Source organism: Letharia columbiana, assembly GCF_014066305.1.
Source record: "Letharia columbiana isolate WasteWater2 chromosome Unknown Sc0000006_s0, whole genome shotgun sequence".
NCBI classification, from domain to species: domain Eukaryota; kingdom Fungi; phylum Ascomycota; class Lecanoromycetes; order Lecanorales; family Parmeliaceae; genus Letharia; species Letharia columbiana.
The window spans coordinates 584,913-611,831 of record NW_023501042.1 but is presented as its reverse complement, the minus strand read 5'-3'; the positions used below and the strand labels follow the sequence as shown (position 1 = coordinate 611,831).

The following is a 26,919-nucleotide window of genomic DNA, read 5'->3' as shown; positions in this document are numbered from 1 at the left end:
GCTTGGAGCTCCAAGGTTCAGCTAATGCGCTCCAGTCGATCCCCGGAGAATAAAATAGGAGTAGGGCTGGCACTGATTTTGCTGCAGAGCTTCGCGGAGGGTCCGAATTAATCATTCGGTGGTCGAAGACGATCAGCGCATTAAGTTCAGCAGCTATTAAGATTGGGCGAATTACTAATTCAACCCCAAAAGTATGGATCCTTACCCAATCCATACCCAATTCACTGAATCATACCCCTACACCAAATTTCACCCAAATATGGGGTATGATTCGGTAATTTGCCATTGCGGGGTATGATTTGATTAACTAAAACTTTAATGAAGTTAATGGTAGTGGTAGGCTTACTGAGCGTCTGGTATAGTCGTCGACTAATTATAATAACGGTGTATTACGCTGCGGGCGGGGTTCGGGGCGGGGATTGTTAGCAGTGGCCCTACGGGGCCCTACGAAGGCCCTACGAGATAAACCCAACAAGGGTTACCTGGCTGTCAAGCGCAGATACCCCCGAAAGCTTTTTAGCTAAGTTACTAAGTTTAACCCTCGAAGCTTACCCCGCCCCGTTGCGCAGCGTAATAAAAATTACCTTCGGGGGCCTTACGGGGCCTACAGGACCCGAATAGTGGTGTCTACAGCGTGAAATGCGGACATCCCTCGGGCTAAATTTCGCCCACTCGGCTTTCGTCTAAATGTTTTTAGGCTGATAGAATTCTTATCAAATGCGGTCGGAGAAACTCCCTTATTTCTATGATCGAATAAGCCAGATCGCGGATTATCTGCTTTATATTTTAGGCCACTTTGATAACTTACTAAATCATACCCCAAGCAATAACAAATTACCAAATCATACCCCATATTTGAGTGTGATTTGATGTAGGGGTATGATTCGGTAATTAGGGTATGATTCGGTAAGGATTCGTACTTTCGGGGTATGATTCGGTAATTTGCCCTATTGAGATTACTCGTTTCCAGCCCTATTTGCAAGTTACCCCCATTTGCACGCTCTTAAACCCGATAAATCCGATATAGATAGTTACTACTACTATAGCTACTACTACTTCTTAATTAAATAGACTACTATTATATTTTACACTTCTGGGTGAATCAGGGATTGGAGGATCGAAAGGATGCCTTGGGACGCTTAAGACCGAGCTAAGCTTGAATGCCAACCTCCTGAAAGTCTCAATAAAACGCGTACGCCCTTCTTTCAAGGCATGTACACAGGTCATGGTTGCTCCGCTCTGAGGCAATGCTGCAGAAAACGTCTTCGACTACTTTGATGGTCAAGGACATGTGAGAGATTTTCATGTCGTATTCTAGCGGGATCCTGCAGAGAACGGATCCAATAGGCTGCCGAGTCGAGAGATAAATCTCCGGTCTTGTCCGCTAGGTAAGCGATGACCAAACATTGAGCCCGACCCGAGTGCATCTCGTAATTGCTCCTACAGCATGACAGCTCTAAGAGCAACCCACATTCGTCTGGGTCACAGCGTTGGAGATGACCTACGTCGTGCTTGGACCCGGTTGAGGCCTAGCCGTATGCTAATGTCACATTCTCTGAAAAAATCGCCGATAGGAGCCTCTGTGATATCTACACAAACTTCCCGTGGCATGCATTTGATCGCATCAAATCCATTAGCTCCAGTCATGTCTACCATGCAATTCTGCACGAAAAAGCCTCGAGCATATCCGTATAACACAGCCGCATAAAAGATCCTACCGAAAGGAGCTCCAGCTCATCGAAATTATCTCGGTCGAACGTCCATCGCCCCATTTAGTTGCTGTTGATGTATCGTTGTGGTCTGTTGGATTGCTTCTGCCTGGATCGAGGACGTGTGTGTGTGTGTGTGTGTGGGTGTGGTGGTGTGGGGGGAGGGAGAGGGGGGTGTGTGGAATGCCGGAGTTAACCGATACAGGACCGCTCGATGTTGCTCTTTCAACCATTCTCATCCTTCTATTTTATAGACTACACCAGGAATACAATCTTCCAACACTATCTACAGTCATGCATTTCACAACCAATTTTATAACAGATGCTTGGAGGTTGCCAGGTGTCATTCTGCCCGGGTTCCTATTCATAACCTTCCTAGCTCTTGCCGCGTTTCTCGTCTACAAAGCAGTCTACAATCGCTATTTCCATCCTTTGTCGAGGTATCCTGGACCATTTTGGGGTAGTGTAACAGACTTATACAAATTCTACGCCATCAATTCGATCCCAACAGAGGGTCTAAAACTGCACCAAGAACACGGTTTCTACTCCAATCGCGTTGATCTAGAGAAAATGGGCTAATGCATAATCGTTGATGCAAGGGCCTCTCATCCGTCTCGCTCCCAACCTTTTGTCGTTCTGTGACCCACGCCTGTTACCGGACATTTATCATGCGCGGGCTGACAAAACACCTTTCTATAGCTCCTGGCTGTTTGGCAACGCGGTTGGAATGTTTCAAACGTTGGATAATAGGGAGCATGCTAGGAAGTCGAAGATCGTGGCTCCATGCGTAAGTCAAAGTCCTCTGTTCCCAGCTATTGTACTCCAGACATCCACTGCCTGAGTGCACAGTGCTCGATGAAGACCCTGAAGAAGTTCGAAAAGACAATCGATGAACGGATTGCAGAATTGTGCGATAGGATCAAACAGAGATCTACGGCACACGAAGCTGTCGACTTTTCAGAGTACGTTCGGTAGGTCTTATTTCCGAATTCTACGCTACATGTACTTTCGTAATACTTGAGCATCCTCTTCCCACCGCCTGAGGTATGTTGTTTGCGCTGTCTGGGCTCTTGCCCGCAAGGCTCTGCTAGATTCGTGATTGCGACTACTCGTCTTGTGAACTGGCTTTTACTTGATTTTAGAGAGTTTCTAACGCCTATGCCTCAGTTGGTGGCTTGCCGATGTCTACAGTCACATCGCCTACGGCGAGCCGCTGGGATGCGTCGCACGGGGACACGACGTCAACGGACTGATCGATGCTATACAAAGCGCATACTCTATGGTCGGTACCGTAGCAGTTCTACCCTGGCTCTTCATCCCTCTCATCAAAAACGCTCTCTTGAAGAAACTGGTCGTGCCGTACCTGAAGGCTTCAAAAGGCATCAAGAAACTCACAGACGTACAGGCAACCCCGAATCTTCCTTTGTTCAACACGCTTCCCAATCACTAATCTTCTCCTGCAGAACTACGAGAACATGATGGTCAAACGATCAACGGAACCCCATCTCAAATTCCGGCCTTGCCTCTTCGACAGGTTCACCTCCCCCCCTCCCTTTACCCGCATAACTTCCCATCCACCACTTCCACTGACATCTTCCCTAGCCTCTTGATCCCTAACCCAAGCCGCGAATCCCTAAGCCCTTCCGAAATCGCCGCCGAGCATATCCTCTTCACCTCCGCCGCCCTCGACGGCCTCGCCGCCTTCATCTCCCCCTTCATCGACCACGTCACCCAAAATCCCTCCATTTACCGCACGCTCATGGCCGAAATCACCGACTTCGAGCGCCGCGGCGCCCTCTCCGGCCCCGTCGTCTCCCACGCCGAAACGACCGCCCTCCCGTACTTCATGGCCTGCATCAGCGAATGCTTGCGCTTCGAGTCCCCCGCGCAGACCATCTTGCCTCGCTATGTCTCGGCGGGCGGACTGGTGTATGACGGCGAGGTCATCCCGGCGGGGACGGAGATGGCCGCTTCGCCGTACATCATCCATCGCAGCCGCGCCGTCTTTGGCGAGGACGCCGATACGTTCCGGCCCGAGCGATGGTTGGAGGATCAAGAGCGCAGTGCGCGGATGGAACGGTATGGGATGTGGTGGGGTTACGGGACGAGGCAGTGTACGGGGAAATATCTGGCGCAGATGCAGATGCAGAAATTGTGTTTGGAGATTCTGAGGCGGTTTGAAGTAAAGGCGAAGGATCCGGAGAGGAGATTTGTGCATAAGAGGTGGGCGGTTGGAATGTTTTGGGAGCAGGAGATGATGTTTAGAGGGCGGGAGATGGGAAAATATTAAGCGCGCGCTGGTGGTGACGCTGTGGGGTGTGCGCTTATTCGGGAGATCATGTCAGGAAATATGGCCATGTGAGGATACTCATAGTGATTTATTGAACGAAAGTGGCATATCGAAGGCTTGGTTGGTGGTGAAGATGCGTCGGATGAGGTCAAGGATTCGGGCGTTGACGGTGAATTCGAGGGTGGGGAGTTCTTTGCCGAGTATCAGCAGTAGCTTGAGATTATACAAATGTGCCTCATTTCATGGACGCCCGGAAACTTTGGTGGGTTTCTTCGCTTCTTTGTAAAGAAATGCAAAGCCTGCGTCTGGTGCAGTCGCGTACCATCGCATTGTGTGCCTAGTGTGAAATTTGATCGTCGCTTGCATCACAACCAGGTCATTGGTATGAAGTAGCTTCGGACTAACCCAGGCCGGAGAGCTTTTGTAGATTATTTATTTTTCTCTTACGAAATTGTTATAGCATCGCGAAGCCTCACCATACTTCCTTAACGGGCCTGCGACGGCTGGAGCAATTCGACCATGGAGTGTGGCCTTGAATAGCAAACAATGTGGTAAGGACGCCAGAAATGGACCTTTGAATTGACGCAGCTTGCGATACGAGATGGTATACCTTTAAGGATGTAGACGAGGAAGGGGTTAAAGCCAAACAGCGGAACGGAGGCGGGAGGTGGGAACAGCAGCGCCATTGTCAGATCCCGGAGTTGGGTCAACTACCGCGGAGTCTTGAGGACGCAGAACTGGTGGAAGACGGTCAGATGTGGTTTTACTTGAGAAAGGGAGTACTGTACTGCTGAGAAGCTCCTACTGTAGACATACATGGTCAGATGCTCCACTATGCACGCGCTTCTGCAGCTGTACTAGCCGCGAAGGCGATCTCGAAATAATGACCAACAAGAAAGGAGGGGCTCGAATCGATCAAGGCATTGCTTGCGATAGCCTGCATGAATGGGACGAATCGTAGTTTTTGCATGATGCCAGACTGGGGATACTAATTGTCGTCATGCGGAAGACGATTGAGCCAAATTCAACAACTTGCTAAAACTTGTCACCATCACTGCACTGCAGTCAACAAGCTGAGCTCCAGATCATTGGTTTTATTTCAGCTGGGCTCGTCTTTAACAATAGAACAGTCAGTCCCCCATCTCCAACGCCACGCTAACACAAAGAATGATCAGTATCAAAGACGCTCAATAATTATGCAAATTTAAGATTCGTGTTGACAGAAAAGATGACGCTCGGCGATTGTGTCAACGCATCCCCTCATGCTGATTTGAGGGTCCAGAAAGCGATACTGACAGGGTCCTGCGACAAAATGGGATGCTTGTGGTGACTCGTTGTTTCGAACTCACGATAGTGCGGCATGCGTTCTCGCTGACCGCAGTCCAAACCGGCATGCTCGAAATAACAAAGAGGGCCTATGTCCCAAGAAATGTGGTGATGAACATGGGTGGTTCTGTGGTTGTTGGGCTAGTGCTGACGGGCATTGGGCGCGAGGGCGCAATGGCTGACCGAAGGAGGCCCATTCCAAACTTCGAGCACGAGCGGGCTTGCCGTGCGCCTTGGTGTAGCCTTCTTCATATTTCATGCCTCTCTGTGCCCTGAGATTTCTTCCTCCAGCTCTTGATTATTGTCAGTCCCGTAGGAGTTTCTGCAGCTGAGTCGTATTCCCAGACAGCCAATCCACCTTGTCCGCTTCCCTCAGAAGTGTCTCACGTAGAACTTTCTCGGCCTCTTGCACCTCGCGGACATGCTTGTTTGCCGGATGATCCCTGAACCACTTCCCAGTCTTTTGCAGCGTCTCTTTTGCATCCCTCACATCATCCCAGAAAGCCTTGGTCTCTTTCTCATACGGCGTCTTTGAGAGATCCTTTGTCCAGCTCTGCGGGTCAGTCTCTGCCCTCTCTAGATATTTGCGCATCACGGCACTTTTCTCTTGACTACCTCCTCCAGACTGGGCACCGATTCCAGCAAAATGTAGCAGCATCTCGCCAGGTTGGTCGCCGTCGCCCGTGAAGAAGTATCGGTTCCACCAGTGGCGAGGCTGAAAGATGAAGTGTTCTTGGTTGGCCGGTAGTTGAAAGACCCAGTCAAGGGCGCTCTGGTCGTAAAAGGGAAGACCGACGCTCGGTTGCAGAACAGGAAGGGCTAGGACCTGACTGAGTACTCGGACGGTCCATTGATCAATCCGTAGTATGAGCATTCCAGCGTTGAAACCATTGTTGTCTTGGGTGCCGAGTATGTGGTAGTCGTGAAGGTCGGAGGGTGGGAGGAAGATGGTCCAGGGGATTTCGGGGTTCATGATGACACTATCTCCGTCAAACCACCTAGCAAGGATTGTCAGAGACATGCACCGAGATTGGGTCGGAGCAATGCCTTACACTATCCAGTCCGCCCGTTTGGCAGCAGGCTTAGCCAACTCGACCATTATGAGAGACTGTAGGTACGCGGGCTTGTTGAAGTATGAGTTGTCCTCATACAGAGCATGGCTAAGCACATGGGTCGGAACTCCCCATCTATCACCATGCTTCCGATGTGTCTCGACACAGCGCTCGTAGATGCCTCTGAGTTTGTCCTTGTCCCCCTCATACAGCATGGTTGCCTGGCGGACCCGCAGACCCTCGTAGCTGGCGTCGAAGTCATCCGTACAATTCTCGAGGCCCGCATGAGTGCCTAACGATTCAGATGGAGGTATGGGAGGAGGATACGTGAATGGTCCGGAATGTTTCCCTGTGAAGCTGAAGAAGTAGATGAAGACGAGGGCGGGAACAGCTATGAAGAAGAGTGGTCGCCGGCGCGCGGCCATAGCTTGCTGCATGGGGAGCAGGCAGGAGCAATGAGGGATGCAATGGCTTGGACAAGAAAGCTATGCAAGCATGAAGAGAAGTAGAATGGATGTTGATGTTGATGCAATTGCAAATGCAGATAACAAGCAATGCCCCCTGATGCTGAAGATGTGAGACTTGGTCGAAACGAACCCTCGGGACAATGTATTCCAACCCCGGGGTTACGCCGACGGTCTAGCGGCTAGCGCCACACCTTCGCCCGAAAGCTTGATCTTTTGCCAAGACCTGCAATAATCCAAGCACCTTTTGCTCAGCATACCTATACGTGTCTGAGGTTTCACGAACAGCTATATCTATATTCCCTCTGTTCCTATCGAGATGACTTTGGCAACACAAAAGGCACGCAAACCTCTCCCGAGATCCTTTAGCTTATTCGTATCCACCCGGAAATGCCTGCTACCCACGAACTCACCCCGAGCCCACCCTAGACTTTATTACACTATTTATATGACTTTATCAATACAACTCCGATTCTAAGAGTTGTTGAGGTTCCAAATATCTTATTCTAAACGCTTTATCATGTATTTTTCTAAAAGTTTTTAGAGACTGTTGTGGAAGGATGAATTATAAGAGAATCGGATTTATTTGGTTTCAGACCGTGCATAACGATCCACTTCCGTAGTAAAAGAAAAGTTGCTTGCAAAATTGGGTGGGACAGAACACCAAGGCGTTTGAGACGAGCAAGCAAAACAATTGCAAAAGGGAATGAGTCAGACAGTCTTTCTCGCAATGATATGGGAGTAAAAGCATTATCAAACATTTGATCGAATGTGTTGCTCTGCGGTAAAGAGACACAGGCTTCGCTAGAGGGGACCAGGAAGTCGTAGGTTTGTTGAACAGCCAACCAGTTCAGTCTTGTCCCTAGGTCAGAGGTTCCTTTGCTTCTAGTGCTCTCATTCTTGCAAGAATATCCATCTCAGCCTCTTTCAGTCTTGCTGACTCTGCTTCTCGACCCATCCCGCCCTCCCCTTCCATCGAAACGGTGCAACTATAAAGCAGGCCAGGCTATAGCCCGGAGAACTCTATGTCTGCGAACATCCTCGTGCGTGTCGAGCATATCGGAGTGGATGAGCTCACCTCGCCATGGATGGACTCTTCGATAAGCGTTTCGAATCGTGCCCTCGCTGATGCCGACGACCTCAGATATCTGCCTAATCGGTGTGCCGAAACTCGCGAGATGAGACGCCATGTAGAGACTGACTGCGATGACCGGCAGAGGAGAGAGACCCGCCAGATACAGCCCAGCTCGTATTTTCCCAGCAATCTGTAGACAGATGTCACGAATACCTCCGAAATAGGCCAGCTCGTCGCTATATTGATTGCAGAGCTCCTCCAGTCGCTTCGGCTGAGCAGGAACTAGATAGTGCTCAAGGTCTGTGCCACCTTCTTCCTGATCTGTAAATCCGTTCTCAGTATTGGGTGAAGGTAATGATTCGAGAAAATTCTGTACACTATCACCGCCGAGCGCCGCAAACATATGCGGTAGGATCAGCTGCTCTCGAGTGGGATGAATACGTCTGTAGGCCTGGTGGATCTCTTCGGTCTGGACGTTTGCGATTCCCCTTATCTCCTCGAGCGATCTGCGTTCATTCATGATGTGCGTTACCATGTAGAAAGTGACGGACACGATGTAACCTGGCGTGTGATGCTCGCCCATACTGAGCGCCAGACGTTGAGCCATTTCCCGCGCGACATTTAACGTGTTATGGGATACAGCGAGCTCTTCGCAGAATGCATCGCAGAGGTAATCGATATCTGTGGTCACGTAGGCCCAACGCACTGTTGCTGGAACGGGCTCGTACATCAACTCCAAGGGTCCGTCCTCCAGTGAGATCTGGCTCGTCCTCTATCTCTGAGTCTTCGTCCTCGAATGGAATCGAGTCAAGGTAGGGCGGTGGTTGGGCGGCAAAGAAGACTCGGCGGCACACGGGGCATGTGTTGTTCGTGCGCAGCCAAATTGCGATGCACGCGGATCCTACTCTGTGAGAGCAAGGGAGGCGAATTTCACATTCGATGACTCCTGTTTCGGAAGACTTGAAGGTCGACGTGTTAGCGTCTCTTGTAGTACGGTTTCCGCTCAATCATCCGAAAAGAGTTGGAAATAGAATTCTTCTGGGACAAGTCTCGTAGCTTTGATTCCGGGCTGACGGGGAGCTAATCGTGTATAGAAATAGACTTACTAGTGTTCCGATACCTTGCAAGCAGATGCAGCAAGCTTCGCTCGAGTCCGACTCTACTTGTAGGAGTGAAGCGACTATAGAGTCTGCGGTCTCGTTCTCGACTTTGAGAACCTGGCTGAGGAACTGCTGCGACATGGTGGGGGTTTTCGATGGCTGATGGTCTCCGAGACACCGACTCAAGAGATTCTGGAACGAATTACGGGGATTTGAAGACATCCGCGTGCGAATAAGTATGAGGTCACCAGGTTTGAACTTGAGGATTTGAGAGTCGTAAAGAGTCACGACAAGAAGTGTTGTCGGCGTGTTGAAAAAGATTGTTTTTCTCGTGTTCGTGCCTCTTTCAGAAAGGCTTTGCACAAAGAGGTGTCTCTTTGGAAAAGGTTTGTATCAACACATTTGGAGAGGTCCCCGCTTCACAGTCCCGCTGTCCACTACCTCTAAGTATCTCACCATCCCGCTCCCTGCATCGCCTCCCTCAGCCCTATCCATCAGCACGATAAAGCTCGTCTCCCTTTCCAAACCCCACAACATAGATTGTCAGATAAGATGGATTACAATGTTCCAAATGCACCACGGATTTGATAAAAATTTGTGCGTACCGTTCATCATGAATGCGTCGCTCCTCTCAAATGGCCCAATTCCCGCGCGCTCAGCATTCTGTCTAGTAAGGCCTGAGTCGCGCAACGGTAGACGATGTGTACACCGTCTATGCTTCTATAGAGGCCGCTGCCGTGGGAGTAGATACTAAGATGCGAGGGAAGAAATTCGCAGTGGGAAGGGTCGCTGATTGCGCTGGCCTGAGATACCATAAAAGTGTCGATGATGAGCATGTCTTGCAAGGAAGGAAGAGAAACATTTCAACGATGGAGTTTGGAACATCAGGCCGTACGAGAATGTCTGGGTTACTGTTCGCTATATTTGGTACTGACAACAAAAAGCTGTTACGCTTTCTATGGGAATAGTTTGATGTGCGTGTTCAGACGCTCCGCGCATAGTAAAACGACGAAACACCGGCCCTGCCAGGAGATGGGATACCTGTTGATCAAAATTCGGAAGCCCACATATTGAAAGCGGCTCCTGGTGGAGCAGAAACCGTGCCATTGTTAGATATTGTTGAAGCTCCCGGAACTCCTCTGGCATCCGTTCCAGTAGCTTAAGATCATATTAGCTGGATCATGTGCTGGCATATTCTAAGTCATGATGTCTAAGATCCAAGTTCTGACTCTTCCATACATATCACTAAAAGGTTGGCTGATGAATCTGGAAGCTGGGGGAAGTCATACGCTCGGGCTGAAACATCTAGTGAAGGACGCATACGGCCGCAGGTAGACACCAACCTAGCCTATCGAGAACGCTAGCCCATGTCCAACGGAGCCTCAATTACCTCTAGCGTTTGCCCGATATCAGCGATGATCGAGGCACTGTCCGTCGTGATAGCTCAAGGGCGAAAGACTCTGTATTCCAGCTGTGGTCACAAGGCCAAAGCGCACACTGGATTAAGACCATCTCGGATCTAGGCTTCCTGAGAAAATCGAATCATTAGCCAGGCTCCTGAGGAGCTAGTCTTTTCACGCAAGGTTTTTTCCCTGTGGGAATCAGCCACACCATCTCCAGCGCTGACATAGCCCATGTTACTGCGCAATAAATCGGCGGCGTGAATGGATGCTATCATCAACGGCATTCCCGGCACTGTTGCTTAGAAGGTAAGAAGTTTTGAACCGGCAGTGGCAAAAAGGTCGCGAATCAAGAAGTACGTCGACAGCCACAGCATCACCCAAAGAACCTACAATTTCGAAATAGAATTCGACTATTGCACAGACTCTTGGATAGTCTTTTGAAAGAAGGATCTCAGCTGCGAGTTATGTAACGGTAAGACGGAGATCTGACCATTAGTAAATGGCTCAAGTTTTTTGAGTGCTTATTGTTTGTCCGTTCGTCCGTCCGTCCACACCTTGTCATCCTTGAGGACCTTCAGGCTCATCAGGATTGGTTCAATCCATTCTGAGCGACCTGGACGAGGAGTAAGACACTGTCTGAGGAATACTACGGGGCTGTAAGCTGACGCAAGAACACAACCCTGGCTTCGCTGGGCAGAGGGATCCCAGCGTCATGAACACATACTCTTTCTAGGCAAAATTTGGCCACAAGGTCTAGATTCTCAAAGTCCGTGTAAGGTCATCCATTAGCTAAGCTAAGAAAAAGGTCATGTCTCCGCGCCCAGTGGAGAATCTTCACGGAGATTAAAGAGGTCCACGTGCTGCAGGCAGCCGAGCGTGTACCTTACACCCCAGGCGCTGGAAAGAGGGGTTGCTGCCAATGATAAGCCGGCGATTCTCAGAACCAAGGCCATTCCAGAAGCTTTCTGGCTCAGGTGACCAGTCTTGTATGCATGATGGAAGTATCTCGTAGGGGTGAAGGTGGTTTCATGTGCTTATAGACTACCGAAAGACCTTTGCCACAGGCCGAGAGACGCGGAAAGCACTCTCTGTCAAATTGCCACAGGGCACCGTGCTTCGGACTTCTTTCCTAAGTTGGAAATCAACGGCATCCGACTGGTCTCAACTGCAACCCCCCAGTGTAAGGGCAGCAAGCCAATACGATGAAGTAATGTGTAATGTATCATTCAACACAATCTTTTTTAGTCACATGTAAAAGGGGTCATGGCGTATAAAGCCCACCTTTTGGGCTCCAGTGTCTGACTTTTTCCCTCTCCAGACCAGAGTTTCCGAAAGCCTTGCAACACACACGCACCTCTTCGACTTACCAAGCCTCTCAAACAAATCCGCACCATGCGTTTCGACATCTTCAGATATGCCTTGCTACTCTCTACAGCATCGGGTCAGTGATCTAACGTTCTCAGGTTTCTTCTAGTTGCATCGATCGTCTTGACTAACCTGACTCAGCTGTCCTCGCCACTCCCCTATTCTCTGAACGGAGTGCGGAGGGGGATATCGTATGCCCTCGTGTCTGCGAGGGAGAAGGATGTGTGCCATGTACTCAGCCAGAGCCGATCCTACCATGTCCCGATATCTGCAATGAACATGGCTGTGTGCCCTGTGATGAGGAGAGCAAGAAGCGCAGCGTACTTGAAGAGAGAGTCGTCCACCCATGTCCTGACATCTGCAATGAGGATGGCTGTGTGCCGTGTGATGAGGAGTCTGTCGTGTAAGGATCGAGGTAGACAGTGTGTGCGAGAAGTCCAGCGAGGTTAGGAAAAAGACGTTGTCTTTACAGAGAAGGAGCATGCTTTTGCGATGATCTGTTCAAATGAGGGCCATAACGACAGGCAGAATGTACTAGGACTCAGCGATCATGCAATCGATGATTGTCCCGTATTCACTCTACAAACTGTGCGAGATTCTGACTAACATACCATGTTCTTCCCGAAGACCAAGACTCAAGGGTCTTTTGTGAACGAGAGATTTACCACCCAGGCCAATTGAGATCTTGAATGGGTCGTTTGGGAAACCTCAAGTAGCAGCTAATGCCTCCTATTGTGACATTAGAACCCCCTTCCTTGCTTTGCCCTGCAAAAACCATAGGAGCAGGGTTACTGTCCTGGCTAGAACGTCTCGTCAGATAAGGTGAGTGCCGTAAAAGCAGAGAAAGATTTTCTACTTTAGAGTTGCCGATTCTGTGGTAGATCCAAGCTGCTTTGCGGATTATCATTGTCCACTACCACAAGGCAGATACCGTGATTCTTACTTGTTTGCACAGATTTTTGCCCGAAGGAAGGCATGTGAGTGAAGAGCCCTGCTGCCCGTAGATCTTGGTCTGAAGTGGGCGCTCACTTGTTACAATGTCCATTCCTTGCCTCTTACCGTGGCATCACATCAGATCATACACGGTTTCTCCTATTGATTCTATCTAACGGATATTAATTCATTCATGGGTGTCCATCAGCTTCGTGTTCTTTCCGTGTAATTCTAGCCAAGCCCGATCTTCATCTGATTGGCTGTCAACTCATGACTAAGCTGTTGCACTGCCCCGCATTCAGCCTTCCACCCGAAGTCAGCTTCCAACTCATGAACTCGTACCATTCTCCAACACCATCTCAATGGCTTTGAGCTTCCTCGATTATCCACCCGAGATTCGTGAGCAGATATACAGTGACGTTTTATCCACTGCTGTCTCCAAAGTCGAATCTGACAAGCCCGACGAGCCTGCCCGCTATGAGTTCCAGCTGGACATTCTCCTGACTTGCCACCAAATTCATCGTGAGGCCAAGAAAGTCTTCCAAGACAATGTTTTCATTAAGATCACTACGCCATGGCCTGAGTCCATTGAACACATCAGGAGCGAGGGTAAAGTTCCAAGCGTGACGACTGGAGAGAAAGCCGAGCTCTTCCGGGATTTCCACCTCTGGGTTTTCATCGATACTCCCGGAAGTCCTTATCCCAGTCGCCATGGGAGATTCAGCATGCTTATCTCCCTCGAAGATCTCGAGTCCTTCAATAGATTCTGGCACTTCTCCAACCTCAATCACCACGGTCTAAACCAGCAACTGCGCCTCAAGCTCACCCTCCAGGATCCCCATGTCCGAGACCGCAAACTTCCCAAAGCGCTACAGACCCGTCTCTTGCTGCCCTTTGGCATGATCAAGGACCTCGACACCTTCACAGTTCACGGCTCGAAGCTCTTGCCCTCCGTGGACGAAGCTCTAAAGAAGGAACGAGCTATTCCCGACCCAACGCCGGAGCAGTGTCTCGAGAAAGGCTTCGCGCTCAAAGACGCTGGTAACGCGCTTCTTAAACTCGGGTTATACCGTCAAGCACTCCAGAAATACATCGATTCGTTCGGCGCGATCCATATCTACGTCTCGGGTCGTGTTCGCACTGTGCATTGCGACGGCTTCTACATCCGCGACCTCAACTCCGGCACTTATAAAGGTCAACGTGCCGACTACGCACGCATGATCTTACGCGTACAACTAGTTGCCAATGTTGTTTTTGCGTACCTCAAGCTGGAAGATTACAGCGAAGCGCATTTCTGGGGCAAGCGCAGCATAGTCCTCTTCCGCCATTCCCTTACCGGCGATGAGAGTGACGAAATTGGCGATGATGGCCAGGCCTGGTTGAATCAGACTTGGCCGGTCAGCTTCCCAGGTCATGATGCGATGGGGAAGATCTTTTACCGGACCGCACTGGCGAGCAGAGCTTTGGGAAAGGTGGCGGATGTGAAGACTCTGATGAAAGCAGCCGCGGTGTATTTGCCAAATGATGAGGTTGTGCAGAAGGAGATGAGGGCTCTAGAAGAGAAACAGGGAGTAGCTTCTCAGAAGGTATGAATGGTAGAACAAGATTTACGAGGATGATTTGAGATTGACTGACGAGAGAGTTCGGATATTTGCATTCTGGCATTTGCGTGATGGTTGCTTAATCCTGGTTTATCTCAGATAGCACGTTGACGCAGATCTGAGATTGACAGATTGAACTATCATTGACATTCTCATAGCCGCCTAGACAGAAAATAAGTAAATTCGACTCTTATGGTATAGCCTAGAGTTACACTGCTTGCAAACTTGGAAGAAGAGCTGATGTGGGATTTTGGAGAGATGATGAAGGATGTTTTGATCCTGCAGCTGACATGCTATTTTTAGCAGATGCACGTGATATCGGTCCAATGACTTCGTCGTACTTCAAATGCTGCCCTCTACTCTTTCTTAAGTCTACGTGCAGCCATCACTGTTGACTCAAAAAAGCCTTCCAATGCCCTCTCAAACATGTTCACCGCTTCCAGTATAACGGCCATACATGGGATCATGCTACCAACAGATCCTGAGGGAACGCGGGGGTATCCCATCGGCTGGTCAGACCGGACATCAAAAAGTCTCTTGTTGCAATCCACCGGGACTCAACAATGAGAACATCTGGGAAAGTCTGTCTAATTTCCCGATCACTCTTCTCAAGCAATTTTAGTGTTTATAGCCTGAAAATATTCTTGTAAATGTTGTTAAGTAAAAGACATTGCGTTGCGCAAGTATAGCATTTTGATGTTCTGCCAAGACTCTTTACCCCCTAGGCGCGCATATTGGAAGGCTTCGAGGCTTCCCCTTAGAAAGCAGATGTTGCAAGTGAGCTTGTACAGGAGGCTGATGCGAGTGGACTGCCTTATTTCTACATTTGGGGCTGCAGCAAATGGTAAGCTGATTGTACATGATCTAGCGAGACTACATGAGTTTACATGCTGCTGAAGAAGATTGGGTTGGTGGCCTTGAATTTGCCATGCAGAGCAATAGAGGGCTAAATTTACAGCCTCATCTAATTGGTTTTTTTCCCTCTGCTTCCTCCTCTTCCTCTTCTCCCTCTTCTTCTCTCCTTCTTCTTCTTCTTCTTCTTCTTCTTCTGAAATTAGATAAGAGTTCTTTCGCGTTGTCTCATTCTCTTTCTGCCTTCTTCTGGTTATGGGTTCCTGCAACTTCTGCGGTCTCTCGGAGACGATGGACTCCAACCTTGCTTTCGTGCGGCGGTCCGGGAAACGGAATGACCACATAGAGCAGGCTTCGGCTCCCCGGTTGAGCAGAAAGCGCGATCTCGTGCTCGCATTTGTCATCGTTTCGCTTCCGTTGCTGGTCATATCAATACTCTTGTTGGCTTTCATTTCCCTCTCAGACCGCGAAATGCCAGCCTCGTATGCAGAAATCACCGCGCTTCCGTATACCGAATACCCTTCACTCGACGCCTTTCACACCAACAAGGACCCTGGGTGTTTCTTGCTGGTTGGGAGCTGGGCAAGCAATATTGCCGAGATGGTCGTCGCGGTTTTCATGGTGCTGTTCTAATACGCTGTTGCTCTAGAATTTCTTCCACACGCGAGGAGTGACCATGAAGCAGACTCGCGGCCTCTGTTGCTGCGCGAGATCATGAGAGGCGCTCGTGGCGCTCGTGGTGTGAGTGAGTAGGCACTGGGTTGCGCAGAAGTCTTATAAGAGACTTGAACGCGCGCTTGGAAATGAGCCGGTTCTGTGCGTTGTCGATATCGCTAGTGTAGGGCTTTCAACAGCGACGCTACTAACGTGAGTAAGGATCTTCGATATGAAACTATACTTTAGACCAACTGACCCGATGATTCGGCCATGGTCATTTTTGGGAATAAAAATGGAGACTCCTGACGGCCGGGAGTAGCGCTAATTATTATCATAGACAATCGGCTCCATGTTGCTTCACAGCCATTCCATATAACGCACTATGCCGATCCGTACCCGGGCAATGGCTCGCTCGTAGACGCTGGACAAGGATTCACAGCCTTCGCTTAAACCTGCGAAGCGACAGTCTACGATGTTACTTTCTCCATAATCAACGGTTCTTTCTGGGACTTCAACACCAGCATCAGCTTCCCACAAAGAGCATCCATCGTACAAGCGCCACTACACCGACCAGTACTACTTGTATCAAGCCGCTTCACTAGCAGTCATGGCGATCAACAACTCCATGGCTAGGTCTATGGGCAAGGCGTTGAGCCAGACTGGCATGGCGCTGGCGTCGGGTGTCTCTTCGATTTCGATGACAAAATTCAGCAACGCTTTCGCTGGACTGTGCACGTCACCAAGGTCCCTCAAGCGCCGTTCTTCTATCTCGTCGTTGTCTGCATTGTATCTTCGGTGTTCGGAATGGCGATGACGGTTCTGGCGTTGCATCTGAGGGGGAAACCAGAGATTAGGGACCAGCAGGCTAAGCTTGTGGTTGAATAGGCCCTGAGTTACTTCGGATGGATCACCATGAAAAGGAGAAAAGGACGAGGAAGGAAAGAGAGGAGAACGGATCGTCGCAGAGGTGCTCTAGTGATCTCACGGATATGTTCAGCTGACCGGTGATCTTGATGGAAGCGAACCTCAGAGTGAGGACTTCTTACCATTCAATACCAATCGACAGGAGATACACTGCGGCAAGCGGACATAATAAGCTGGAACCAATGACATGCATGCATACAGATGGGGGTTCCGACTTCATGCGCCAAAGTGCCACAAGCGAAAAAAATACCGTGGGGTTAACCATTTTCAATCGATGCGTTCATCTCTAGGTGAGAATTGCATCCAACATGGCAATCTTCGCCGCAAATTCTCATCTTCTGCCTTTCCAGCTACTTTGCGCCCTTGCCTTCTCCGCCGCGCTTCTACCTTCGCAATCTCTGTCTTTGTCTAACGATCAACCGTCGATCCTTAGACCACACTTCAACATCACCCTTCGGCTCCCAGGACTTCCAAAGTACGTCCCCACTTCATGTCTTCCCCCAAAACACAACGCACAAAGACACCCCAGCTCATCATCACATCTCTCCCCCCCAGCTCCCTTCCCCCAGAAGACTACACCTATCGCGTCCCCACCACCCCCGTCTCCGTCAAGTTCTACCACTACGGCGACTCCCTCCGCGACGCCATCGCCACGCAGGAGGTCCTCTACGCCGCCTTCCAGGACGCCGCCTCCCACCCGCCCGAGCTCGACATCGCGGCCACAAAGTTGCAGTACAGCCGGAAGTACGTCAACACGGTCGATGTGGTCCTCCTGCCGGAATCGGCGATGAAGTGGGAGATGTGGCGCTTTGCCGTCTTGGGCTTGGGCGCGTTCATGCAGTGGTGGGATAATGTGTGGTTGAGCTTCGATGTTGAGGTTGTGGGCGTGGTGGGGAGGGTGGGGACGGGGTATGTTTTTAAGAATTTTGAGGGGAATTGAGGAGGGTTAGGCGGGTTGTGGGTTGTGGGTTGCGTGGATTGTAGGGGAGCAGCGCGAATTGGGGGCGTCTCACTCATGGGGTTGCCGGGAGGCTGCGTTGGCAGTTACTTAGAGACGAAGAATTCGGTGTTATTGTTCAACCACGAATTTGGGTGTGAAGGATTGTCGATCGAGAATATGCTCCTGGAATTAACACTATATCGTAGTGACCAATGAACAATGCTGCTAGCACGACAGATGAAGTGGCTGACCTCATTGATGTGTTTCAGCTATAATTCTTTCTGCCCGAATGCACTGCTCGTGTGCACTATGTATGCCTATCAAGTCACTGCAGGCTCCCGCCTGGCGCCGCTCAAGGTTGGTTGATACAAGGACTTGTCGTAGTTAGACCGGGCAACAGCTCTGAGACCCAATACGAAAATAGGTCACAACTCGCGTGTACACGCGAAAGCCATCTATTACGAAGATCATGGCAGCTTTACACAGCCATGAGAAAATAAAAAGCACCGCAACACCATTGTACCAGCGCCATTAGGAATCGAACCTAATACGAACTAAATACCCCCATCAACACCATGCAGCAGATTTAGAGCCTTAAGCACAGCGCACAACGGTAGCATCGGATGCGATCATTGTCAGAGATGATGATGGCACTTAGTGATATCTCGACCGACTCGCGAGTGAACAATGTAGACTACTTTTTACATGTGATAGTCAGAGTTGATGGAAAGCTGGAGGGAGATTTCCAAGACTCCGCGGGCACCAGGTCTTGGCGTCACGTGACAAGTCTAAAGATAGTACTTGTATCTGGGGGCTTGGCAAATTTGTCACTCTCGCTACGATACACTGTCCCTATAGACAGAGCTCTAGGCTGAGAATGATCGTAACATATCCGTCGTGGAGTCTGCTTCAAACGAAGTATCTGCTCTCGGCCTCCAGGTTTCTGGCTCAATGTCGGTTGTCAGGACACATGGCTTGAGGGAGTCACAACGATGATAGCTGATGCTTTTGCCTTGCCCCTAGTTTCATGACGGGCGAAATTCTTGTTTGGAATGACGCCAATGACTGACCTCGGCCGACCTGTTGGACCTCTTTATCCATGGATGTTCGTCTCCTTGCATTGAAAGGCGCCGTGGGGGTACCTTTTATGCGCTCCAAGTTTCACAACTAAGACCGCAAATCACAAATCGCTCAATCGCGTTCGGCAATCTCCGTCATGCACGGATATATAGGCGCCAGATCTGATGATCTCCCCGAGTCCCTCACTTCAAATTGCAAGGCAGGCTTCACTGCCGACCACCCGCCTCCCTTGTCTTCCGGAGGTTGAAGATCAAATGTTTTCCTCTCTAGCAGCACTTGTAGGCAGTTCAATTAGTTTTCAAAATGCCCTGGATACTGCTGTTAGAAGTCCTCATCCTTCCCGCCTTTGCACTATGTGCAGTTGTCCCGCAACCCTCGGACACCTATGATCTTTTGCAAGGACCTGTCATCTCCCCTGCTCTCTATTTTCCTGAGAACCTGTCATCTGCAACTAACGACACATCCTTCGACGAAGTCTTGAAGCTTAGATGCGACCCAGTACGCTATGGGAGGAATCTGAACGTGGGAAGTTGCAGGAAGGTCTTCAACTTCATAGCACAGGATGACACACAGACCGTTTTCGCAGAACGCAGTAATGTTCAGCCGCATGATTTAAATCTTCCTTTTAGGGCTACTAGCAGTGAGTCCCCAATTACCTCAGGTTTGCTGCACATGACTGTTCTAGAGCGGAAAGGCAGAACATGGATTTTGGCTTGCTAAACTTGGTGCGCAGGTGATGGGTTGTGTTATGTCCAGCCAATACTTGCTGAAGGAGCAGTGACCGCCCGAGCTTCTCCGAGAGAAGTAGGCAACGCTGCCTACACTCTCTTCCAGGAGTGTGTTGTCAAACGTGGTATGGGCGGAATAGCCGGAGACATTGGTCAGTTAAATCCAGTTGAAATAGTAGGGCATTGGGGGTTCAAGTAATGGAATCGGAAGTTGTTTGCAAAATAGACATCATAGCCGAGAGACGGCTGACAAAGTAACGACAGGAGGTGACAACAACTTGGACGTGATGATTGCATCCTACAAGCCGAATGTGCGCTGCAACACTTTCTCTGCTCCATCATGGAACTCTTGCGTCAGCATCTTCTCCAATATGAATGCGGCCAAAACCAGGCAGACCTTTGGGCATTTGCCAGATCAACGGGTGCAAGTCCGATTGCCAGTCACGTATAAAGCTGGTAAGAACTTGCGCCTCTTGTTACACAGAGCTTGCTTACTTTGGATAGCGGATCGGAGATGCATGGTGAAGATTGATATCACGGGCCAACCAACGGGACTGTCCTGGTACGAAGTATGGGAGGCTGTCGTGGCTTTGGCTTCTACGTGTGTGCGAGGAAGGCAGAAATGTGGGAGAGCTGCTGGGCTTGGTTCGTATACATTTGTGGAAGTACGAGCGAGGGTGGCTAATGGTCTCAGGTGTCGGCCGCAATATATTCCTTCAATTGTCCGACGAGCACCCCGACGCGACAACGCAGCCGTTGTCAATTGGTAGTCAGAATTTGTCTTTCTTGACAAGCGGTGAGGGTATAGCGAGGTGAGACCAGGCGATTGAGTTATCATTTAAGACGCGATAGAAAAGCAGGCTGTCTCGGCAGAACTTGAACTTATGTTGCATTGACAGTCCGGATTGCGTTGGCATGGGCCTGGACCATATTGATGAATAGCACATCTTATTTCCCCGTCTCCTTATCAACTATTGACAATATCCATCGCATCTGAGGGTCTAGGAAGCTCGACCAAGCCTAGAAGTGATGTTTCATTGTTGATCGATGTGGTCATAGGCGCACTGCTCCGCAGAACTTTGTCTAGGTCTGAGCCCCGTCTGAGAATGAATACCCCGATGCTAGCCATCGCTCCTATTCAGTAGAGCAAGAATCAGCAGTTTCTCGGTGCGCCCCAAAGTGCAAGTCGAAACGCAGGTGAATTAAGCAGCCAGCAGTGCGCCCCTACCTGCAGAAGACCAGCCGGCTTCAGGGTCCAATTTCTTCTTCACACATTCTGAAGACAAGCTCACGGCTACATCGTATATCTGGTTGAAGGTAGCTATATCAGATTGTGCACACTGCTGTGGCCTGAGACCTGGTAGGATTCCGGGATAGAAAGTATCTAGCATTGCAATGACGATGACACACGTCCCTATTATGACGGTCCAATTCAGAAAAAATGACTGCTTATGCCGAACTCTGATTGCTCACCATAATCATGCTTCCTAGGCGTTACTATGTAGGGCAAATGAGAAGTCCGCGGCACTCCGCGGGTGAGGAATTCGTATTTCTGTCTTCCTCGCGGCGAGACATTCGTTCTGTAAAGCTCCATGATTGCTTCTGCGCAGTCACTTTGAACTATTCCATTTCCAACCCAACCTTCATTGTCGCTACAGTATGCCGGATGATAGCCCACTGTCGCGTTTGTGATTGCCGTGTTTAGGAATCGCGAAATGACGGCGCTGTGAACCAAGGAATTTTGAAGCAGCAGAAATTGAAGCATGCATCCAAGTACAAAGAGATTCAGCGCGTGCGAAGACATCACTTCAGACCTCATTCCTGCAGGTCTTCCAACCTGGGACTCCCCCACTCTTATTCCACGGATGGGTACAGGGCAAGAACGGTAAGCGCAAGGCTCGGCGCATCCGCAGCCACAAGTCTTCTTGCGCGAGGCGGTTGTACGGATGTGTCCGGATTTCTCTCCTTACTAGCGCGCAGGGCTTTTGCTTCGCGAGTCGGAGGAATGAGTAAGAAACGCTTTTCGAACCTTTTGCTCTTCAATAAGTTACTTCTGGAACATCGAGGACATGTAATGTATAATTCCCCTCGCCAATCTGACCATTTAACGATGTTCTGTGCATGCAACCGTTGCTGGCGTTATGCATCTCCAAGCTCACGTGCCTGCAGGATCAGGCCACGTGTTTGGCCTTACCAGCCTGCGTTTACTAAGCGCCGACGTGTTTGCGTGGGGCTTGGATCGATCACTTTGCTTCCACTTGCTGTCTTGTACAATTATGCACCAGCGACTGGTTAGTTTTCACGCGTGGGGTTATGCGCACCCGCTCCCATGAAAGAAGTAGTACTTTGTTTAGATCATCCGCTGAGGAGGAGAATTTCTGATCTCTCTGAAACTGCGTGGTCAAGAAAAGTCCACAAGCCATGTGACAACACCAGTGGAATAACAAATTACCGATTGCACAAGGTGAGAATAGTGGGCTCACTAATATCGCTGCCTCCCGATTCGGCAAGCTGTAGGACAACCAATTACGCTCTGGCTGTCCAAATCCGCAGTCCACAACCTGGACAGGCTAGGCCCCAAAGGAATCAGTTTCTTCGCGGCGCATTGCTCCAAGTCGACAACCGAGTTCGCAAACTCAGTTTTCCTTTCGTAGAGAAGTTTTGCGACAGGTGCAGAAGTGTGAACTCTCTGTATAGGTTACAAGAGACTTGACAGTGCATGGTGTCGGTGAACGTCAACGGTGCAGGTATGAGATTAGCAAAGCCAACGGGCTTAACCCGATTCACTGCGGTGCAAATAGAGGAATAATTTGGATTTCCCCTCTCTCGACAAATTCCTCTGAGATTCCACAAAAGCGACTGCTTGCTTCGAAGACGATTGGCCCAGATATGGCAACAGTCGCTCGCCTCATCAAATCATCCATCAGTACTGCTTGTGACCACCATGAGCAGTCTCTTTGTGCCCACGTCCGTTGGCCTTATGTGATAGTAATTATCATGCATCCCACAACATTCTGAAGTGTGGGACACAGTTTCTTTGTAGCACTACTCATTAAGAGGTATGCGGAAATTGCACAAGCAGCGTTGATGTCGATATTCAACCTCGGATCAACCGGCTTCCGCCTGTAGCGTCCCAAACCTCACCAACCCCAATATTTAGCACCTCATGGTCATCATTAAGATTGGCACTCAAGTGGTAAGACCTCATCTGTCGCCAGTTCTCGATGTTGTAACCTATGTCCCCTTCATTGAAGCCATCCCTTTCGCAATATTCCTTGGTGTAAATGATGATTGATACGTTAGAGCTCTCGCCAGCGTCTTAGTGGGTGTGGATGGTAACGCCGGCGATATTGGGAACGAGGTGAAGGTGGAGTGGTGTAGCTTTTGCGTTATTGTTAGATTAGGGTCGATAATGGTGTCAGTGCCGTTGAGGAGTATGGCGCTTTTTTCGATGGAAGAGAGGCTTTAAAATTTTGCATTGGTTAAGGAACGGAGGAACGAGGTTGAGAGTGCTTACGTTGGTAGATTGCGTTCCTCAGATACTTCTAGCGTACGTTGGTAATTCAGATCAAAAGCAAGCCCACATTGAAAGTAAGTTTGAAGTACGCAACAGTACCTTCTAGAGCATCGGTTTGGGAAGCAACATCCTTTGATAGCATAAAGGTCCGTGATCTCCCTACACTTGTTTCGGGCCCGAGGAAGATAGCGGGCATATTTCCCGCGGTGATGTTGTTAGCGTCGCGGATGCCAGCTGCGTACTAAGCCTTGAATCCAATGTCACTCTGTATGACAGAAGTTTGACATGTGTCGGATTCGTATTCTGCGTCTGAGGGGGGGAAAGCTGTATGTTTGGTTCTGTCCAGCAGCTGTTATCAAAAGAGTTCCAGTTGGGAGCGGAGTTCATGATCGTGCCGTCTGGGAATGGGCCATCTGTGATCAGTTTCGAGCTACTTAATTGCGGTAGCGGCCTCCGCCCACTTCCCACTGAACCTTCGTGTTTATGGTGATCTACCGATGGATGTGCGAAGGCGATGAAAGGCGCTAGGATATGCGCAAAGAAGTAGGCGCATTTCATAATGGTAGGCTTGGTTGTTCAAAATTAGAATAGGCACCTCAAGAACGGTGGTGATTATCACGAGCTACATAAGTGGTGGAAGATGAGCAACTATACATGCTGAGAGATCTACTGCCTATCCTGTTACCTTGCCATTGTTTAGTGACTCGTGCAGTGAAACAACTGCTTATACAGAATTGTTTGGCTTTGCCTCGTACCGAAGGAGCTGAAACACTTCATGTTTCCACCTTGATCAGCAAGTTACCGGCCACTGTCGAGGTGATCCTTAGAGCATTTCCATTGAAATTCAGACACCTGAATTCTGTTTGACACTGTTTTGTAATAATCTAAGACATCGAACGTTTGTCTGTCTTTGTTTGTTTGAGGTGGAAGTCGCGATGCCATGCCTTTGTGAGATTCATGCCCATTCTGAACACTAAGTACTCAGAAGTCCATCTCGGCCTTGCGTGGGTGTAGGGACGTGACCAGTTGCTAGAGAGCTGATTGAGGAGAGAGAGTTGGAGAGAGTTGGCGTGAAACTGACAAAGAATATATAATGTCCAGTGGGAAGCAGAGACGACAAGGAGCTTGAGTAGACAATCGTACTCAGCAAGACTATCAATACTGACGGAACGCTACAGCTGCATGATCTGGAGGTATACGGAGATCAGCTTATACAGTGTAACTGCTTTGATCGCAATGCTGCTGAGTTGGCTATGGAGGAGACGGGTAGCAATGGCTTGGATAAAACACATTTCTATCGCGACGTAGTTGTTAATAGGTAGTAGATTATCTATCTCTATCAAGATGTTTTTCAATGTAGAGATAGTAGCAAAAATCTGTGGCAAAAAGACCCTAGTACCTTGAAATAGATATGATATGGCCATGTGGACCAATGGTATGTCCATGTGACCATTGAAACCTTCCCGTGCGTATGACGCACCCCGAACAGCAGCGAGCTTATCATTCTCAGCTCTATGGAAATCGTTCCTAGCTGAAATTTTCCGGTTTAGAATATGTATGCCCTTTGAAGTTAAACTGCCAAAACTCACAATTGGCGGAATATCGCCGGAGAGCTTGGAGCAGACGTAATGCAAGCGTACAAAAACCAGCTGATCCGGATCTGCAAGCGTGAGGTGAAGATTTATTACAAAAGTCACAAGTACAGACTCGTGGACGGGAAGAAACGCGAGGATCTGGGAACCTCGGTGGTCAAGGCTTGTTCGCACTCAACAAGTCTCATCTGCCCCTTGAAACCTGTCGAGATTGTTGATTGAAGTGATGAGCACTTATGGCTGCAAGTCCGCGTGAGATGGGACCGAATGGAGAAAAGCTGCAGGTAGCACTGATGGAACGGATTTATCTCAAGTTCAAAGCAATGGCGACAACAGCGATTAAAGTGAAGTAGTCAATGCCGACTAATTTGCAGCTGTTTGATCGAGCTAAGGTACACAAGTGCAAAGACAAAACAATTCGAAGACATGACGAGCCTCAATCATCTTACTAATAGCGGATCGCTTTCATAGAATGGGTTGCCCTCGAAGAATGGTTCCCTTTCATAGATTCCTCCTTGGGGCACTCGAAGTGGCACTGAAAGTAAGTCACCGCGCCACCTTGTGTGCTTCCGGATAAGCTACAGTTACTGCCCTGTAGCCCTAACTCTAACCCAGGGTCGAACACCATTGTTTCTACCATAAAATCTGACGGTACCTGCCACACCATGTATACCCTAGAGTAATTGTAAAACTCCACACCTCCAGAACCGTTAATCCCTTGGCTCTCCATGGGCCAAATGTTGAGAGACTTGGTTCCGGCGGGTATGGTGAGGCTGGTGGGATCATCAGTATTGTAATTGAGTGTTGCGAGTGTGGTTGCATCCATTTCGCCCATCGCATGGTTGAGAGCATCGCGAATCCAGACTTGGTATTGTGGGGCTTGTCCAAAGCCCCATTGTGTCACGCAGACTTGACAGAGGCCTGGGGAGAAACTGTCCTTAGCCATGGGGACGACAGGTTCGACGGGCTTTGTCCAGCAGCTTTGTGGGCTTTTGGTAGCGTTTGGGTTGTTTTCGGGATTAGGGTTGATGACGGTACCGTTGGGGAGCACGCCGTTTTTCTCGGCTGGAGGAGAATTTCTGGGGTTATCTTTAGTCCAAGCAGAGAAACATGCACCGAAGTTCTTACAATGATGCAGCAGAATGACGCTTCCCTACTGGCGCTGAGCGCGGATGAGAAACGGATGAATGCTCGTTAACACGAGAGTCGCTGCTTGAAGATGCCGTATTTTGGGTACGTCGGCTATTTGCGCCCTTGGAGGCATCCGAAGCTTCGCAAAGGAAGTAGCATTGAGCTTTAGTCTCTGTACTGTCTTGTGCATCCTGGACGGCATTGCAGCTCGTTGAGTTCTCGTGTGTCGCAGGGTCCAAGGACATCTGTGGCGCCGGTGGCTTTCCCAGCAACAGAGATACGCTAGATGCTTTGCTAGGTAATTTATTGTGACGGATGGCTACGGTGAGATGCTCAGGACCAGCGTTGAAGCTATATAGGCTCTCATTCGCTGTCTCGGGTCCGAGGTTTACGGCGGGTGTAACTTCCATGGCGAAGTTGCTCGCATCCCGTGCCCAGGCTCCGAACCAGGAGTTAAGGCCAGTACCGTTCTGATTGACACAGATATGACATATACCGGGGCTGTAAGCAGAGCCAGAGACGATCCCATTTGGTGCTGTCCAGCAGCTATTTGGGGTGGGGTCGGTGTCTGGGAGCCCATCTGGAATATACCCATACGGGGTTTCTACTACGGGTTCCCTAAATAGGTGTTCAGCACGAATATTCCTCGACGAGGGTAGATGGTATTCACAGTGTTAGGTCGGCCGAGCGCGTGATGTGGCCTGCGAGGGCGACAGATGACGCTAGGAGAGAGATGATGACGTGGAAGAGATTCATAATCAAGCCGTTGTTCTTGCAATTTGCTATTGAGAGTCTAGAATTGTAGTGAATATGATGAGCTGCATGAATAACAGGATGTGGACCACGTTTTGTATGCAAAGCAGGCCTGATACAGAGAGGACATAACGCCTGTCAGTGTTAACACCCAGTGAATTAGACCATGAAACGAACAATCAAACCAAGCACGTCGGCCTCGGCCATGTACTCCATAAGCTGAAACCCATCATGTCTTTAGCTATAGCAGCAAGTGATTCGCTCCGAACCTCCCCTCGATCTTTCGATTCATCTCCATTGTCATTGCAAGCCTGATATTAGGGTTTGATACAGTTTCATCACTAAGATATGCGCAACGTATGTTTTGTTTCGTGTGAGAAGAGAAGCGGCGCCTCAATCAGGTTTCAGCCTTATTTCTGAAACATCG

At 49.5% G+C, this 26,919-nt stretch overlaps 8 protein-coding genes across 8 annotated transcripts; 4 read left to right on the top strand and 4 right to left on the bottom strand.

Moving 5' to 3' along the window:
- Positions 1–1,447: 1,447 nt before the first annotated feature.
- HO173_002862 (uncharacterized protein) lies at positions 1,448–3,999 on the top strand (the record flags this gene model as incomplete). Its single annotated transcript, XM_037304793.1, has 7 exons — positions 1,448–1,535; positions 1,915–2,247; positions 2,309–2,496; positions 2,559–2,680; positions 2,877–3,108; positions 3,173–3,243; positions 3,312–3,999. 7 exons carry the CDS (start codon positions 1,448–1,450, stop codon positions 3,997–3,999), a joined length of 1,722 nt encoding a protein of 573 aa, XP_037168286.1.
- A 1,630-nt stretch (positions 4,000–5,629) lies between these two features.
- Positions 5,630–6,802, bottom strand: HO173_002861 (uncharacterized protein; the record flags this gene model as incomplete). The annotated part of the gene is made up of 2 exons (XM_037304792.1): positions 5,630–6,323; positions 6,378–6,802. The coding sequence occupies 2 exons, from the start codon at positions 6,800–6,802 to the stop codon at positions 5,630–5,632; spliced, it is 1,119 nt and encodes a 372-aa protein (XP_037168285.1).
- Positions 6,803–7,830: 1,028 nt separating this feature from the next.
- On the bottom strand, positions 7,831–9,157 carry HO173_002860 (uncharacterized protein; the record flags this gene model as incomplete). The annotated part of the gene is made up of 3 exons (XM_037304791.1): positions 7,831–8,686; positions 8,822–8,862; positions 9,023–9,157. The coding sequence occupies 3 exons, from the start codon at positions 9,155–9,157 to the stop codon at positions 7,831–7,833; spliced, it is 1,032 nt and encodes a 343-aa protein (XP_037168284.1).
- A 97-nt stretch (positions 9,158–9,254) lies between these two features.
- HO173_002859 (uncharacterized protein) lies at positions 9,255–14,309 on the top strand (the record flags this gene model as incomplete). Its single annotated transcript, XM_037304790.1, has 2 exons — positions 9,255–9,267; positions 12,997–14,309. The coding sequence occupies 2 exons, from the start codon at positions 9,255–9,257 to the stop codon at positions 14,307–14,309; spliced, it is 1,326 nt and encodes a 441-aa protein (XP_037168283.1).
- Positions 14,310–16,412: 2,103 nt separating this feature from the next.
- On the bottom strand, positions 16,413–17,016 carry HO173_002858 (uncharacterized protein; the record flags this gene model as incomplete). The annotated part of the gene is made up of 2 exons (XM_037304789.1): positions 16,413–16,658; positions 17,002–17,016. The coding sequence occupies 2 exons, from the start codon at positions 17,014–17,016 to the stop codon at positions 16,413–16,415; spliced, it is 261 nt and encodes an 86-aa protein (XP_037168282.1).
- Positions 17,017–17,241: 225 nt separating this feature from the next.
- Positions 17,242–17,691, top strand: HO173_002857 (uncharacterized protein; the record flags this gene model as incomplete). The annotated part of the gene is made up of 1 exon (XM_037304788.1): positions 17,242–17,691. One exon carries the CDS (start codon positions 17,242–17,244, stop codon positions 17,689–17,691), a length of 450 nt encoding a protein of 149 aa, XP_037168281.1.
- A 1,383-nt stretch (positions 17,692–19,074) lies between these two features.
- Positions 19,075–20,315, top strand: HO173_002856 (uncharacterized protein; the record flags this gene model as incomplete). Its single annotated transcript, XM_037304787.1, has 5 exons — positions 19,075–19,411; positions 19,505–19,651; positions 19,764–19,955; positions 20,004–20,144; positions 20,194–20,315. 5 exons carry the CDS (start codon positions 19,075–19,077, stop codon positions 20,313–20,315), a joined length of 939 nt encoding a protein of 312 aa, XP_037168280.1.
- Positions 20,316–25,056: 4,741 nt separating this feature from the next.
- Positions 25,057–26,495, bottom strand: HO173_002855 (uncharacterized protein; the record flags this gene model as incomplete). The annotated part of the gene is made up of 3 exons (XM_037304786.1): positions 25,057–25,687; positions 25,737–26,357; positions 26,410–26,495. 3 exons carry the CDS (start codon positions 26,493–26,495, stop codon positions 25,057–25,059), a joined length of 1,338 nt encoding a protein of 445 aa, XP_037168279.1.
- Between the last annotated feature and the right edge of the window lie 424 nt (positions 26,496–26,919).